Source organism: Oryctolagus cuniculus, chromosome X, assembly GCF_964237555.1.
Source record: "Oryctolagus cuniculus chromosome X, mOryCun1.1, whole genome shotgun sequence".
NCBI lineage: Eukaryota > Metazoa > Chordata > Mammalia > Lagomorpha > Leporidae > Oryctolagus > Oryctolagus cuniculus.
In genome coordinates, this window is record NC_091453.1 from 95137785 (window position 1) to 95153993 (window position 16209).

Genomic DNA, 16209 nt, shown 5'->3' on the forward strand with positions numbered 1-16209 from the left:
CAACTGGTTGCCAGTTCTTTAGATGTCACCTGGATCTGTCCCACTGGTGGGCTCTCATTTCTCAAAAATGATTGGACCAGCCTCCAACAAGGTTGTCCTTCTATGGCCTCTCCCCTCTCAATCTGTTTTACACAGAACTTCCAGAGTTATCTTTCTTAAGTGTTCTATATCATTTCTTTGCTAGAAACCCCTCAGTATTTCCCTACCATTTACAGAATTAAGCTCAAACCATACAACTACTCTGGCTTTCATGGAACATACACTTTACTCACACTGAATTTTTCATTATTCCCTTCATACGCACCAAGATGTGCCAAGTTTGTGCCCCTGCTCATGCTGTCCCTCCTTGTGCCTCAAAAAGACGTAAGTTCTATGAGAATAGGGACCACATCTATCACTACTGTATCACTACTATATCCTCAGAGCCTAGTATTATGTGGCACACAGTAGGTTACTCAGTAAATACTGACTGAGTGAACAAAAATGCCACATATCCAAAGTTATGGACTTTTTACATTTCAATTGCAATGCCACCCCCTCCAAAAAGTATACACTGATATCCCCTTCCTACCCCAATACCCACCATACCTCTCTAAAAGTGATTTGGTTTTGCTTCACCTATAGCATTCTTATGATTAATCTATTCCCACCTTGAATGGCGATTCTATTTGTACGTGCCTTCTCTCTCACCAGACTGTGAGATCTTGAAGGCAGAGTTGCTTAATTTGTAGTTGTGTCCTGAAAAACCAGCTTCCAACAAAATGGGTGCTCAGTGGCTAGAACAGCTGCACTTGGGGTGAAGGTAGGGCAGGCTTTAGCAAAATAGAGAAGTTGAGGGCTTTTACATTATTTATTATTATGTCTAATGATACAATAATAGCTCTTACACATTGCTCATAAACATTAAAAGGTGAAAATATTGGCTGGATCTCAAGTGGCCAAGATATAGGTGAAAATATTATCTGAGCCTCTATTAGCAAAAAGTAAGGTCATTATGGCTAAAAATTGAACTCTGGCTAATCTCCAAGAGCTAGTAACAAAGTTATGATTTGCATAATTCATGTATTTACAAGCTGTTTTCCTTACAATGGGCACTAACTGTAATAATATTTCATTTGTGGCTATTGGGACACTAGACATCTAAATAAATTTAGTCTGTAAACGGGATCTTTGGCTATAGTTTCCATTTTACTTTAAATCAAAACTATATAGCTTTTTAGATGCACTTTGTATGTATTTCCAGATTTCCACTTTCCTTTGACCTCTAGGAATTAAGCTCAAATTCTTCTAGTAATGCATTCTAAGGTTTTCAGACTCTTGATTCAGGAATTTACCTATTTGGAGCCTGGGAGGTAAAAAGACAATGTGCTCATATTTTGTTCCTGGGACAAATCATTCCAAGGGAAACAATGGTCATGCCAAGTTTTGGATCATATCTATTACAGACCTGGCTATTACATTGCCCAACCCTTCATCTTCAAGTAAGTCAGCCCACTCACAATGAAAGATTCTTTTGGAAGCCCTCTAAAGAATAATGATCTACAATCCTTTATTACTCTTGATTTTACTCCTCCGGGCCTTTGAAGCTCACTTGCTTTAGTTCTATACTCAAGACAAAAAAAAAAAAAAAAAAAACCTTTTTCTGTAGAAACAGTCTGCCTGAAAGCATGCAAACTACCCTCTGACTTTTCTAGACTTCAGTTGTTTAATAAACATGTTCTGTTACTCTGGCAAGTAGTGCCAAAGAATACAAAAAGAAAATTTTAATATGATCCCATGATCTCCACCTGTGTGGGGTAGGTATTTGGCATAGTGGCATAGCAGTTAAGATGTCTCTTTGGATACCTGTATCTCCTATCAGAGTGCCTAGGTTTGAGTCACAGCTGCACTCTCAATTCCAGCTTCCTGCAAACACACACCCTGGGAGGTAGCAGTTGATGGCTCAAGTACTTGAGTTCTTGGCAACTACGTGGGAGATTCTGATTGAGTTTGTGGCACCTGGCCTAGGCTCAGCCCTGGCTGTTGTGGGCATTTGGGCAGGGAACCTGTAGATTAGAGATGTCTGTCTCTCTGCCTTTCAAGTAAATAAAACTTTTTTAACAACCCACAAAACTCTTACACTTTGGTTCAGTTGAAGCTTCTCCTAGAAAGTTCTCACATCCTGTCTTGATACTTCAGTTTATGCCTTTTCACTAGTTCTTAAACTTAATTATCATAGGAAGCACAACATTTAATGTATACCTTTATTGAATAAGTAAGTAGGCATTACATATAGATTGCAAGTCATTCTTGGTCCTGCTAAGAGACAGGATTTATTTCAAGGCAAAATGAGAGCACAAATCCACAATTCTAGTACTACTTAATATACTTCTTTAGGATGGCTTGGAATGGACACAATCTCCCTCAATACCATTCAAAGTCTTTGCTTTCATCTCTCCCTTCCGTTGAGGGATTCACAATGTCTAAAATAAGCTTGTAAAGAATCCTTCTGTATCAGAGGTAGTTTTGTGCCTGCATGATGAATATCACAGAAGACATTTGGTCAAAGACTCCATCAAGATGCAGAAGCGATACACCAGAGCACAAAGGTGGGATCAATTATTTCTTCAAGCTAATTGGCTGTAGAAGCAAAAGTATCAACTAAAATTTAGAATAGCTGGTTCATCCACTTAACAACAAAGCATGCAGTAGTCTGTGTAGCCAATAGCTTTTAGAGACAACTTTCAATTTGGCTTGAGCACCAAGGATGTATTTTGAAAGGTGAAAAAAATATATATGTGCAATAACTAGTGTAGTGGGCTGAATGATGCCCTCTCCCTCCACAAAGATATGTCCATGTCCTAATCCTTGGAACCTGTGGAACCTGCAGAGTCTTTGTAGATGTCCTTAAGTTAGGATCTTGAGATGATGAATTTATCATGGATAATCTGGGTGAGTCCTAAATGTCACCACAAGCGTCCTTATAAGACAGAGGCAGAGGTAGATTAGATACTCAGAGGAGAAGGTGATATGAAGACAGCAGAGAAAGATGCCAAGTAACAATGAGAGTCACAAGAATCTGGGAGACACAGAGATAGATGTTCCCCCTGTAGTCCTGCCAGCACCTTGATTTTGGACATCTGGCCTCCAAAACAGTAAGAGAATACATTTCTATTGTTTTTAGCTACCATCTTTGAGGTAATTTATTACAACAGCCACAGGAATCCAATGCAGATTTTAGTACTGGGAAATGGGAATACTATTGTAAGAAAGACCTAACAAAGTGAATGTGGCTCTGGAATTGGATAATGGCTACAGCCTGGAAAAATTTTGATTCATGTGATAGGAAAACATAGCCAGACTGGAAGTCCGAATATGAATGTTAAAAGATTTTCTGGTGAAAGCTCAGGACATGAGGAACATTTTCTTGGAAGAGGGAAGAAAGGCCATCTTTGTTGTATATAATGGCAAAAAGCTTACCTGAATTGTATCCTATAGTGTGGAAGGCAGAACTTGCAAGTGATGACCTTAGCTATTTAGCTAAGGAGACTGCCACCCAAAACTTTACAGGTGTGGCCTAGTTTCCTCCTGATACTTACAGTAAACTAACAGAGGAAAGAGATTGAACTGAAAAGAGCTGGTAAGTGACAAAGAAACCACACCTTGATGAGTTGGGAAATTTGGCACCTATTCAGATTATAAAAGACGCAAAAATTGGGAGCTTTCACTAATAGTGAAGTGTGCTCTGAAGATAAGGCCAAGGGTATTGGCTGGACCTTTGGCAAGTGCTTAAGAGATTAGGCACTGGCCCATGGGTTCAGTCAAGTATCTAAGCAGAATCCTGGAATAGAGATGGGGTTATCCAGGAAATATTTGTGAGGACCCTCTTTTCTAATGGTGTGAACCTAGTGACATACACAAGAAAACCACATGGTTTTCAAGAATGCTTGACCTGAAAGAGACAGAGACAGGACAGGACAAAAGGAGAGAACATTGTCAGACTACCAGAATTCTACAGGGAAGAAACAGGCTAATAAAACTACCCAGCTTGCAAACATATGCTACCCTTCAAGATATAAAGAGCAGAACTGTGAGTACAGAGGCAAAGGGCCAAGCATTGGAACAAGGCACAAATGCAAACCATGGGCACAGAGGCAGAGATCCAATCCATAGACCAGAAGGGAAGAGGTGCAGCCCCAAAGGATGCAGCCCTGAGTCAAAGAGGTTATTGCCAGGCCTTGAAATCTAAGGGGAATTTGTCTGGCAACATTTCAAAAATGATTGGGACAGATAACTCCTTTCTACTTTCTGTTCCCTGCCAACTGGATTAGGAATATCTGTAATTGTTACCTTATGTTGTCCCACCATTGTAGTTTCAACGCAGATAACTTCTTTGCTATTTGACTGGTTCACAAGAGGAGAGGAATTTTGCCCCAGGATGCATCCTACCCAGAGTTTCACTCACACCAAATTTAGATGATCTAGGTGACAGGATTTGGGACTTCAGAACTGATGATATTTGTATGAAATTTGGGCTTTTGAACTACTGATATTTAGATGAGATTTTGGATTTACGGTTGGTACTGTGATGGATTGAGACTTGGAAATGCTGAGATAGTACAAATGTATTTTACACATGGGACACACAAATTCTGGAGGGCCAGAGAGCAGACAGCAGTGGGCTGAAGGTTGCTTCCAAAAAGGTATGTCCGCAACCTAATTCCCATAACCTGTGCATATTACCTTATTTGGAAAAAGGGTCTTGAAGATGCAATTGAGTTAAGGATCTTGAGAATAGAAGATCATCCTGGACTAATTTGGGTGGTTCCCAAATGTTATCATAAGCATCCACTTAAAAGAGGTGTAGAGGGAGATTAGGTTCACAGAGGAGAAGGTGATGTAAAGACAGATTAGAGAGAAACTAGAAACCACCAGAAACTAGAAGAGGCCAGGAAGGATTTTCCTCAGGAGCTTCTGGAGGGAGCATGACCCTGCCAACAGCTTGAGTTTGAACTTCTTACCTCCAAAACTGTGAGTGAGTAAATTTCTGTTGTGTTAACCCACCAAATCTGCGATAATTTGTTAAAGCAGTCAAAGGAAACAAATACAACTAGTTAACATTTTAAAGGTATTGCACATTTTTTAACATTCTGAAGAAAATCTGTATAAATGCATATCTGAAGTGTGGCAGTAAGAAACTCAAAGGACTTTAGTATAATTTGTTTCAATACTAAAAATGAACTTTTTGGGGGTGATACTTTTCAATCTAAAACAAATGCAAATGTCTGGAGCAGGATCATTGCAAATCTGGGAAGCAAACCCTTTAACCTAATTGTTGGAACTTCCCTGAAAGTGTGGTTGGTTTTTTTTTTTAATGTTTGTGAAAAGCATGTGAGAATGCTCTAAATACAAATATATAATTTATGTTTATGAGTAATAGCACTTCATTCGTTCTTGTTCACAAACTGGAAAATAAGGCAAGTTCACAATCTGGAAAAGGTGATATATCAGTATTTCTACCTTGTCCAGCTTGCTAATATGGCATGGCAAATGCCTCCCAGTTTTAGTCAGGGTTACCATTTCTAAATCATTTTGCTACAGCCTAAAAAACTATCAAAAGATTCAAAGAAGCCATACCATGAAGGTTTCAGAAAAGACTTGGGAAGTCAAAAATACACACATTAAGTATTTACATAAATTAGTGGAACCTAAACTTTTGTTGTTGTTAAAAAACAGTGTGAAGTTGATGTGTCTCTTAAATATGTGTATGTGTTTATAGAAAAGATAAAATTGTAAAATCTCAGATACTGTTATTCTTTATGATTTCTGTATTGTAGCAGCTTCAGAGCTTTTTGAAGAATACTACCCAAGTAACAGTGTAGTGGAGAAAAAGGCAGTAGTTTGAGTCATTATACATATCTCTAAAGGAAGATGTGAGCTATTGTCCACTTGTTTACATTCTCTTCAATGGTGACTTGCCAAACCAATCATTTGTTCTTCTCTTTGAATGTGTATAATGTGCTTTGGGGGAGGAGAAATAGGATTTTCTATAGAAGAAAGACATATATAATAAACCTTTTACAATAACCACAATCATCTGCATGAATTAGTCTTAAAATTGCACTCTAGAGAAGTTATACCACATTATTCCAATGCATATTTTAAAATAATAGACAAGTCAAGTGTAGCATTTACTCTCTCATCTATTTAAGAGAAATGTAGAGTATGTTTTTCCTCCTATAGTTGTTTTGGCAGCATCATCTTAATTTGTTGATATAAGGTAGGTAAGTATGATGATGATTGAAGAGTTTACTTAGTTACTAGGATGTTGAATTATTGTAGTAGAAGATATAAATATACAAATATATACACATAGATACATAGAATTTCTTTTTCTTCTTCAGACCACCAAAGCGGAATTGGAAAGGGGAGTGGAAAAGGGATAAAACAATTGACCTTTCAGACAGTTTTCTGCTGCCTCCTGCAGAAAGAAATCTCTTTCTTCTCAGGTCTTCTAGAACTCTATTCCCTGCCTTCAAGGGGGTCAGGGGAGAAAGAAGCAATGGAAGGAAGAAATAAACAACAAAGAATAGGAATCAATATTTGTCTTTAAAATCTAAATGAAGGTAACAGAATTTTCAGATTCGTTCCTAGCATAAACATTAAAATAAGAGGGGTTTTTTCCTCCCTCAAAAATAGTCATACAAACTATTTGTATAAAGTAGGTATCTGAGAATAATTAGAAAATTTTTTCTTTCAATAAAGTTTAAAACATTTTCCTCAACTGATTCCATAAAACTTTGGTGTAGTTTTTGATGGTAAGTGCCTATAATATCGTGCTGAAACTGTAGACTAATGATAACTTTAATTTCAGCCAAAGCAGATGAATCTATCAGCTTTCACTGGAGATAAGATCATAGATAACTCATCTGGGGTGGAGCACTTCCTTTTGAAATTTTCAAAATGGCTTCTCTTACAGTGTGTGCAACATTAGCACCTCTTCAAATCATTAATATGCATCATATTTTCCTTTGCTTTTCCCTTTTATACATTATAGGCTGGAAACAGACATTGAATAATTCCTTCCCATTTCTTGTCTTTTTTTTTTTTTAGGTTGAAGTAACTAACAAATTGTAAATTGTTGATAGACTGAATGTTTTCAAGAGCCTTAGAACTCTTCAGTTTCTTACAATTTCATCATCACAGTCAGATCGCACATAATGTCAAATAATACACATCTTTACACTAAAATGGAATACACATTTTATAATCCTGGCCACTGTGTTCAGAGTAGTACAGTTGTGGGAGGAGTCTTATGAGAATTTTATAAATGGACACTCCTTCATCCAGCTTAGCTCCATCTTTGCAGAAATGCACTTATTTCTTCTCCATCCCTCGAGTGCATGTTTTGTTGTTTTCAAATCATAGGACTTTGTGTTCTTAAACATTTTCACATTCTTTGGCATCAGGAATCACTTAGATGAGATAGCTCCATTGTGGCGAGAGCGTGACCTTTCCAAAGGTACTCGTCTGGTATCTGGAAGACAAAGAGAAAAAGAACCAAGAACACGGTGAGCTTTACATCTTGGCTATTACAAGATGTCAGGTTGAGAGACGTTTTCAAATAGTCCTGAAAAATCACTTCAAATGAATATGTAAATAAGTAACGAGGAGCCCAGATCTGAGGAGTTCATACTGCAGCTGCCAGGCGGAGTTCAAGAGTTCCACAATCAGCAATAAATGACTTTTCTGGGTAAGCAAAGTCAGAGTGATAAAAGAAATGGAAGAATTCTCTCAAGCACAGTCCCTTTGGAAATAGCAGGCGACAACAAAATTCCTTGGTAAAGATGTTAAATTGAAAGGATCTATGCAGCGTGCCTTTTGTTGGAAAGCACTTCAATTCCCCATGAGTTTTCAGTCTGTATGTTGGCTACCTCCAGAGGACACCAGCATGGGCAGAGCAGAAAAAGAGCTTTTTTATTTTTTACGATGATTGCAGTATGTGGCAATCAAACCAGCTACCAAGTTTGCCTGATTGTATGATGTAAACAAATTCAATACATTATATAGTCATTATGGGAATGAATAATGAATGGGACCTAGAATAGGTCCCATTCCCCCACCAATCACGGGAAGAATAATCACTGAAGAGACAACTGTTGGTACAAAGCTTAGAAAGCAAAGTTTAAAAGCAATGGAAGTTGCTGGAAATAGTTTTAGCTTTAATAGGAAAAAGGTTTACAGCTCTGCATTGCGATGAGCACTACTATGTTATTATCACCTCTGTTTTATGCTCAGCTTAAATGCAATTGACGTGGGGGAACATCCCTTTCTGACAAAAGCATAATATACTTAGATTCTCTATTTAGAATGAGACTAGGTCCCTAGAAATAATGACAACCAACAGCACTTACATAAATGCTAACATTTTACACTCGTTAATTTGCTAATTCACACAACATCCCCGGGAGGTAAGCCCATTTCATTCTATCCTATTATCTCTGCTTTAGTGATGAAGGTTACACAGCAAATCAATGGTATGATGGGGGATTATAATGCAAAGTTAATGCCGAAATGTCAGGCTTGCTTTGTTCAGAGGTAGATGTTGGGGCCTTCCAAGCTGCGACTCATTTCCTCCCTAAGATGATGATGTCCAAATAACACATCCTGCCTGTTATGAGAAGAGTCTGAGAGGGCCACGGTGCCTTTCTTGTCTGTGCTAACATCTCTTGATAGATACCTGGTAGTTTGTGGTCAATTCACCACACAAGGCTAACTGGCTCCCATGACCTTTGCCTCATTAACACCAAGGTATGAGTGCAGTGAGCCAACCAGCCATGAGATTAAAGCCTATCAAGTGCTTCATAATGCAATAATATCACTGAGAGGTGTGAAAGAGAGAGGCATTTTCTCTACTCAGAGATATATCTGAGTGATGAATTATTTGGGTATCCTTTTGAAGATACCATTAAAAAATCCATTATTTAGTTTGTGATATGGATCACAACTCAGCTCAAAATGTGAAGATAACATTCCTGGGCAAAAGCTTTCTTACTAAGATGTCACTGGTTTGCATACAGATTGGTTTGGGATTTCTTAGAAAACATTTAAAAATGAGATTGCAATATAATGGTTCCCACTGCATTGCTAGCATTTAAGCTTGAACTGGTAAAGTCGTGAGATGTGAGAATGTTGGGAACATTCTCAGAGGAGTATTCTAGTATGACAAAAAAAAAATGAAATTCTTGTGACTTGGTGGTCCTACACATGAAAGTTCACAGGCATCCATACTTCACTCTGGCAATACTGTATACTGGCACCCCGCAAAATCACTCACCACCCCCTGAGTCTAAGACAAGAACCACCTATAAAATCACAGCCTCAGAAGTAATAAACAATGGGGAGGATTCACATCAACCTGAAACTCACTGGTGCCACTTGGTGGGAGAAAGTTTCAGGTCAAAGCAAACTGAGGAAAGCATGGGAAAGTTTTGGGAAGCCAGGAAGTTCAGGGCCCAAATCCAGCATTTAGCATATACAGAAGAGCATTATTCCAGGTTTTCTCCATCTTCTGCTCCTATTCCCCCCATTTTTCGGTTGCCTAATAGGTTCCCAAGTTAATGAGATAATTATGTGAAGAAGTGATTCTGTAAGGTCACTACTTACATTTTAAAAAATGTCAGCCTATAATCTTGTTTATGAAAAAATGTCAGTAGATACAATAACAGCAATGGCTGACCTGGATCTGCTGATTTATTTCCAGTTCTCTGTACTGATGTTTTTTTTCTTTTTCTTTTTCTTTCTTTTTTTTTTTTTTTTTTTTTTTTTGATAGGCAAAGTGGACAGTGAGAGAGAGAGACAGAGAGAAAGGTCTTCCTTTGCCGTTGGTTCACCCTCCAATGGCTGCCGTGGCCGGTGCGCTGCGGCCGGCGCACTGCGCTGATCCAATGGCAGGAGCCAGGTACTTCTCCTGGTCTCCCATGGGGTGCAGGGCCCAAGCACTTGGGCCATCCTCCACTGCACTCCCTGGCCACAGCAGAGAGCTGGCCTGGAAGAGGGGCAACTGGGACAGAATCCGGCGCCCCGACCGGGACTAGAACCCGGTGTGCCGGCGCCGCAAGGCAGAGGATTAGCCTAGCGAGCCACGGCGCTGGCTTTGTACTGATGTTAAAAACTAATTTAGTTACAAAACATATACTTAGACTATGGACTTGTATGGATCCAGTCAGCAGTGGAATTTATAGGATACTGTGAAATAGACACACACACACACATACACACTAGGGGACTTCAGAAAGTTCAAGGAAAATGTCCATTGTACTTTAATCCTATTTTTCTATGAACTTTTGGAAGACTCATTTTGTGTATGTCTTTATGCATGTATTCATTTTTTCATCTGTCTGCACATCTAATGGCTAGCAATCTAATGATGACAACTTTTTATGCTTGGAGTCATTTTTTCTCAGAAGCAGAGATTGAAAATCACTGAAATGTTTGAAATACAACTTTTATATTTATAGTATTAAAGAATAATGGGTAAAAATCAGTGACCTGGCTCACATAAGGTCAGAACTCATAGTTCGCATCACATTTATGAGGAAGGAACCAATGTTAGATATTATTGCTGTCACGGGTGGTAGAGTAATTTAGGCCCATTGTGAAAGTGATTGCATTTCCTATTTGGAAACACAGGTAGAAGAAGTAGGTGCCCAGGTGATAGGGTTTGAGCCTAAACCAAATTCACTTTTTGAGCTAGCTTTATTTTATCAATACTACTAATGCTAGTGTAGCTCAAATGGCAAAAATAGAGGCCTCTCCTCCAAAAAGTCAATAGTTTAAAACACATATATTTATCTCAGATGATATGGAGGAAGGCTTTGATAACAAGTAGTGGCATTCCTCCAAGCTGCCTACTATCAAAGAGATGAAGATGGAAATCAAAGAGACGAAGATGCAGGGGGAAGGTGTTTATGTGTATATACTTGTTAGAATTTTGTGCAATGAGATATAGGAAAACACATTTCATTGGAGGTGGAGGTACATGATTTGTCATGTTCTTCCTCTGCTTCTGTTTCCTTAATTCATGGAGTATCATGTTACGGTGAATAACCAAGCCCAGATATTCTAAAATATCCTCATGGTCTAAAAATTCATTAAGGGATTCAATTAAGCTTGTAAACACAAGGAATAATGCAGCAATAAGCCTGAGATATCAATCCAAAAATACACCCTTCAAATCCACCATAGGAGGATATGTACATCCTAACAGATTCTGTTTGGTCAACAAAAGTTTGTCTTTTAAATATGCCCCAAAATGAGAGTGAAGAGCTTCTGATACTATGGAGAGTAACCTGGTCAAGGCATGCAGATGAAGAGGGGGACAGAGTTATATGAAAATGTATATCTTATGGAGGAAGGGTGGCCAAAATTAAATATTCAAACTTTTCTCCAAAAGGGAATATAAACACATGGCTCAGCTTTAACATGGTTATGCACCTTCTGAATGGCACGTTAACCAACTCAAATTGATGTCAAGGCTTTTCCTGCTGTCTTAAGAGCAAAAGGCTTTACAACTTTTCTAAGCATAAGTTGATTTGGCATTTATCTCAAAACCTTCCTGAGTTTTTCAGTCAATGAATCAAACCCATTAATATATTGCTCTAGGATACATACAGGCAACCATTTACTCAGCAACTTTGTACAGAGCACATAATCCACTAAATACCTGAATATCACAAAACTTCAGATCCATAGCCAAATCTACACCATTAATTTCCATCTTCCTGAAAACTTTGTCAAGCGAAATAACTAAGGAATAGCACAGAACACATGATGCTTAAACACAGTGTGACACAGGGTCGACTGGATGACTTAAACTTGCCATATGTAACCTAAGAGTGTGCAATTAATCTTCTAACAAAGTAAGTGTATACCAAAGGTACAACAAGATTATAACTTTGCATACTGCCTCAAGAAGTCAAGTTGGAACTGAAGAAACAAGGTTAGGTATTACTTTGTTGTTGTCTGTGGAACTGTCTTCTTTCTGATGCTTCATAGGCATGTAGAGGTATCAATGTTAATCTAACATAATCCAGTCACTCACAGCAAGGTAACATAAACCAAATATCTGTTCAACCTATATCACACATTGTGCTACAAAATAATCTATTTAATGCAAAACAGCTGGCTAGAAAACAAAGTAAAAGAAACCCTCTGATTTACAGTGACCAAGCTCTTCCAAAGCCATGGTATGGCAGATTTACCATCAAAGGATGGCCATTGAGGTCAGCACTGACGCCCTCATTCCATATGGGAGCCTGTTCAAATTCCTGCTCAACTTCTGATCCAGCTTCCTGCAAATGTGCCTGGGAAAGCAGTAGAAGATGGTCCAAGTCCTTGGGCCCCTGCCACCCACGTGGGAGACCCAGAAGAAGTTCCTGGCTTTGGCCTGGCCCCGCTCTGGTTGTTGTGGCCAATTGGAGAATGAACCAGTGGATGTAAGACCTCTCTCTGTCTCTTTCTCTGTCTTTCAAATAAATAAAATAAATCTTTTAAAAAAAAGGATGGCCACTGTTTCTAGTAAACATATTAGTAAACCTATCAAATGGAGATCTGGGCCTATGCAGCTTAGACTAGGCAAGGAAGTGGCCACTGAGCAGCTGTTGGCATCTTAACAGTGATGAGAAATTAGACTGTTACACTGAAATCATCTCCTTCCCTGTCTTCTGATCAGTTTTTCAGACAAGTGACCATTTTTTTTTTCCTGGAAATATAGCAGAGTCCTGCACTAACCAAGAGAGTGTCACTGATTATGCCTAGAGATTTTCAAATACAAGAGGATTTCACAGAGTTCACGGAAAATCCACATTATATTTTCATTCCATTTCCCATGGAGTTTTTGAAGTCCCCTCTTACATTTACTCTCATAGATTTTCTCCCTGTCAAAAATTTGAATAATTGGAATTAAGCATATAGTTTTGTTGGCTGCTGATAGGGTCTAGTGCTTCAGTTTGTGAACTTTATTTTCTTCTATGTTTCATAGAATATGCCTCATAATTTTGGTGTCTACTACATACCATAGGTATTAAACTAAATCAACCAATTTTTTTCCAGTACACAGGGTGCTGTGCAAAAAGGCATGTCTAGAACCCAATAAATTACCTCCACTTAACAATTAAGTAGTTCTAGCTCCATTCTAATCTTGTGACATTGTTAATGTTTCTAAAATTAAAAACAGGTGATGTTGTGTAATCAATATCCTTCATTACATGCAAATAAATCCATAAAAAGAAAACAGAAACCTAGATTACTTTGGTAGTTCAGGTTGGCAGAAGAGAGGAAAGTTATTTTAACGAGGATGGTAATGGAAAGCAATAATGTTAAAATAGTTCAGAGGCTACTGTGACTATAGACACACAACTCCCATTAACTGTAATTGGAGTTAAGCACATGTAATGATAACGAAATAGACCCCTAAATGTCTTTCCAATTGGAAAATAAGGATATGTGTTCCAGGAAACAGCATGCTTTTGTGTGGAAAATACAGTATTCTAATTGAGATGCACAAATTATTTTCACATTGATACTGTTCAGTGTTATGATGCCAGTATTTTTCCTATGCTTAGGGATGTAGGTCTGCTAGAGGTAACAACTGCACAAAGAATGCCTTTCTTTTTCTTAATGCTCAGCATTCGTTATGTTATTAAAGGAAAAGTCTCAATAGTTGCAATGGATTTATTAATTCAGTAGCTTGTTATCAGCATGAAACTCTGCTGTGCTAGGGGAAAAACAAATTATATTTTACAAAACTGCAGTAGTGAGATTAAATCACTTTTCTATATTTCACTTTCTTCTTATCCTCCCTGCCAGGTAGTAACTCTACTCTCTATCTCTATTATGACCTCATATTTTGCAAACTATCAAGTCTTGTAGTAATATAAAGGAACATTATCAAACAAACTCAATTATAGTAACTTTAGGAAGATTGAAATATGTGATAAAAGTAAAATCACATAGTACAATAATATTACTTCAAGGCATTGAAAACTTAATCCATAATAAGCTATAAATGTAGAAAATACGTAATACTTAATTTATCAGACATGATATTTTTATAACAGGTAAAACCAATCTCTTGGTATCTGAAATGACTAGTATGTACATAATTGATAAATGAGTGTTTCAAAGGATTTTTAAAAAGTATGGCTTAGAGGGGCTGGCATTGTGACATACTGGGTAAAGCTGCCACCTGAGACACTAGCATCCTATATGGGTTCTAGTTAGAGTCCTGGCTGCTCCACTTCCAATCCAGCTCCCTGCTAATGGCCTGAGAAAAGCAGCAGAAGTTGGCCCACGTAGGAGACCCTGCATCCATGTAGGAGACCCGGAAGAAGCTCCTGGCTCTTGGCTTCCATCTGGCCCAGCCCTGGCCATTGTGGCCATTTGAGGAGTGAACTAGCAGATGGAAGAAATTCTCCCTCCCTCCCTCTCTCTCTCTCCCTCTCTCCCTCTCTCTCTCTCTCTAACTGTGCCCTTCAAATAAACAAAATATAAATCTTCCAAAAAATGGCTTAGAAAAAATAAAATCAGTATATTGTCCAACATTTCATACCACAGCCTGTGCTATTGATTATCTTTGGACTTAATGTCAAACCTACTGAATAGATTTTTTTAATGTCCTTGGTTTTGTATATTAGGCATGCATTATATTTGTTTCATCACTTGAGAATGTAACTTGGCTCTAAGACAAATTCTTTTCTCTATGAGGTTGAAAATCTGATGAGGATGCCTGCAGATTTAGAAAATATGGGAAAAACTGACAAACAGAAATATGAAGAATATGAAAATAGTTGGAAAAGCTCTCAAGGAAATTATGTAAGTGAAACTTATGTTGTGGAGCAAACCAACAGAAACCACACAAACTAACAGAGCTGCTCAAGGTGTCTATCATAGTGGTTTATACACAGCAGTTTCTCAAACTGATTAAGTAATCATCCAGTCATTAGCAACAAATCAAGAATTGATCCTTGAATTCACCTTCAGTTATTCTGCTTACACAGAGGGAGTGTATTTTGCCATTAACATAGGAAAGCAAAGATTTCTTTTTCTCCATCTGTGCTTTCACAAATTTTTACTGCATAAAATTTCTGCAGGGTTCCATAACAGGCAACTTATTCATTATTAGGTTGGAAAGGATAAATGTAACAGCAACTATCATATGTAACTATTTTTCTCCTATAGCATCTATTACACTATTTTATTAAAAAGATTTATTTTATTTATTTGAAAGAGTTAGAGAGATAGAGACAGAGTAGGTAAGAGAGGTCTTCCATCGTTGGCTCACTCCCCAAATAGCTGCAATGGCCAGAGCTGAGCAGATCTGGAGCCAGGAGCCAGGAGCCAGGAGCTTCCTCCAGATCTCCCACATGGGTGCAGGGGCCCAAGGACTTGGGCCATCTTCTACTGCTTTCCCAGGCCATAGCAGAGAGCTGGATAGGAAGTGGAGCAGTCGGGATCTGAACTGGTGCCCATAAAGGATGCCAGTGCTACAGGCTGGGGCTTTAACCCACTGCACCACAGCGCCAGCCCCTCTATTACATTCTTTTTTTTTTTTTTAAAGTGCTGACAATCAGCAGAGGAAGTTTGGTTTTTTTGTTTTGTTTTTTTTTTTTTTTTTTGACAGGCAGAGTAGACAGTGAGAGAGACAGAGAGAAAGGTCTTCCTTTGCCGTTGGTTCACCCTCCAATGGCCACCACAGCTGGCATGCTGCGGCCGGTGCACTGCGCTGATCCGATTGCAGGAGCCAGGTGCTTCTCCTGGTCTCCCATGGGGTGCAGGGCCCAAGCACTTGGGCCATCCTCCACTGCACTCCCGGGCCACAGCAGAGAGCTGGCCTGGAAGAGGGGCAACCAGGACAGAATCCGGCGCCCTGACTGGGACTAGAACCCAGTGTGCCGGCGCCGCAAGGCGGAGGATTAGCCTAGTGAGCCGCGGCGCCAGCCCCCCTCTATTACATTCTAAGTACAATGGAAATTGAGTTGAACAAAATCACAGCCTTTAAGTGTAGGAGTTAGGGGGTCAGAGAAAACTTCATCCCAATTAGGCCTTTAAAAACACAGATTTCAACAAGAAGAAATAGAAATATAATGAGGAATTTTTTTTTAAGATCAATCTATTTTATTTATTTGAAATGCAAAGTAATGGGGGCAGGGAGAGTATTTTCCATCTATA

The 16209-nt window shown here is 38.7% G+C and overlaps 1 protein-coding gene across 3 annotated transcripts in view; it reads right to left on the minus strand.

Annotated features, from left to right (window-relative positions):
• Nucleotides 1–2229: 2229 nt before the first annotated feature.
• The window catches only part of DIAPH2 (diaphanous related formin 2), a 938294-nt gene continuing 924314 nt past the window's right edge, over nucleotides 2230–16209 (minus strand). For all 3 annotated transcript variants that reach the window (XM_051827762.2, XM_051827761.2, XM_051827763.2), the window contains one exon: nucleotides 2230–7516. In XM_051827762.2, coding sequence (XP_051683722.1) covers nucleotides 7452–7516 — 65 coding nt within the window. In that variant the 3' untranslated portion in view covers nucleotides 2230–7451. The remainder of the gene's footprint in view (nucleotides 7517–16209) is intronic.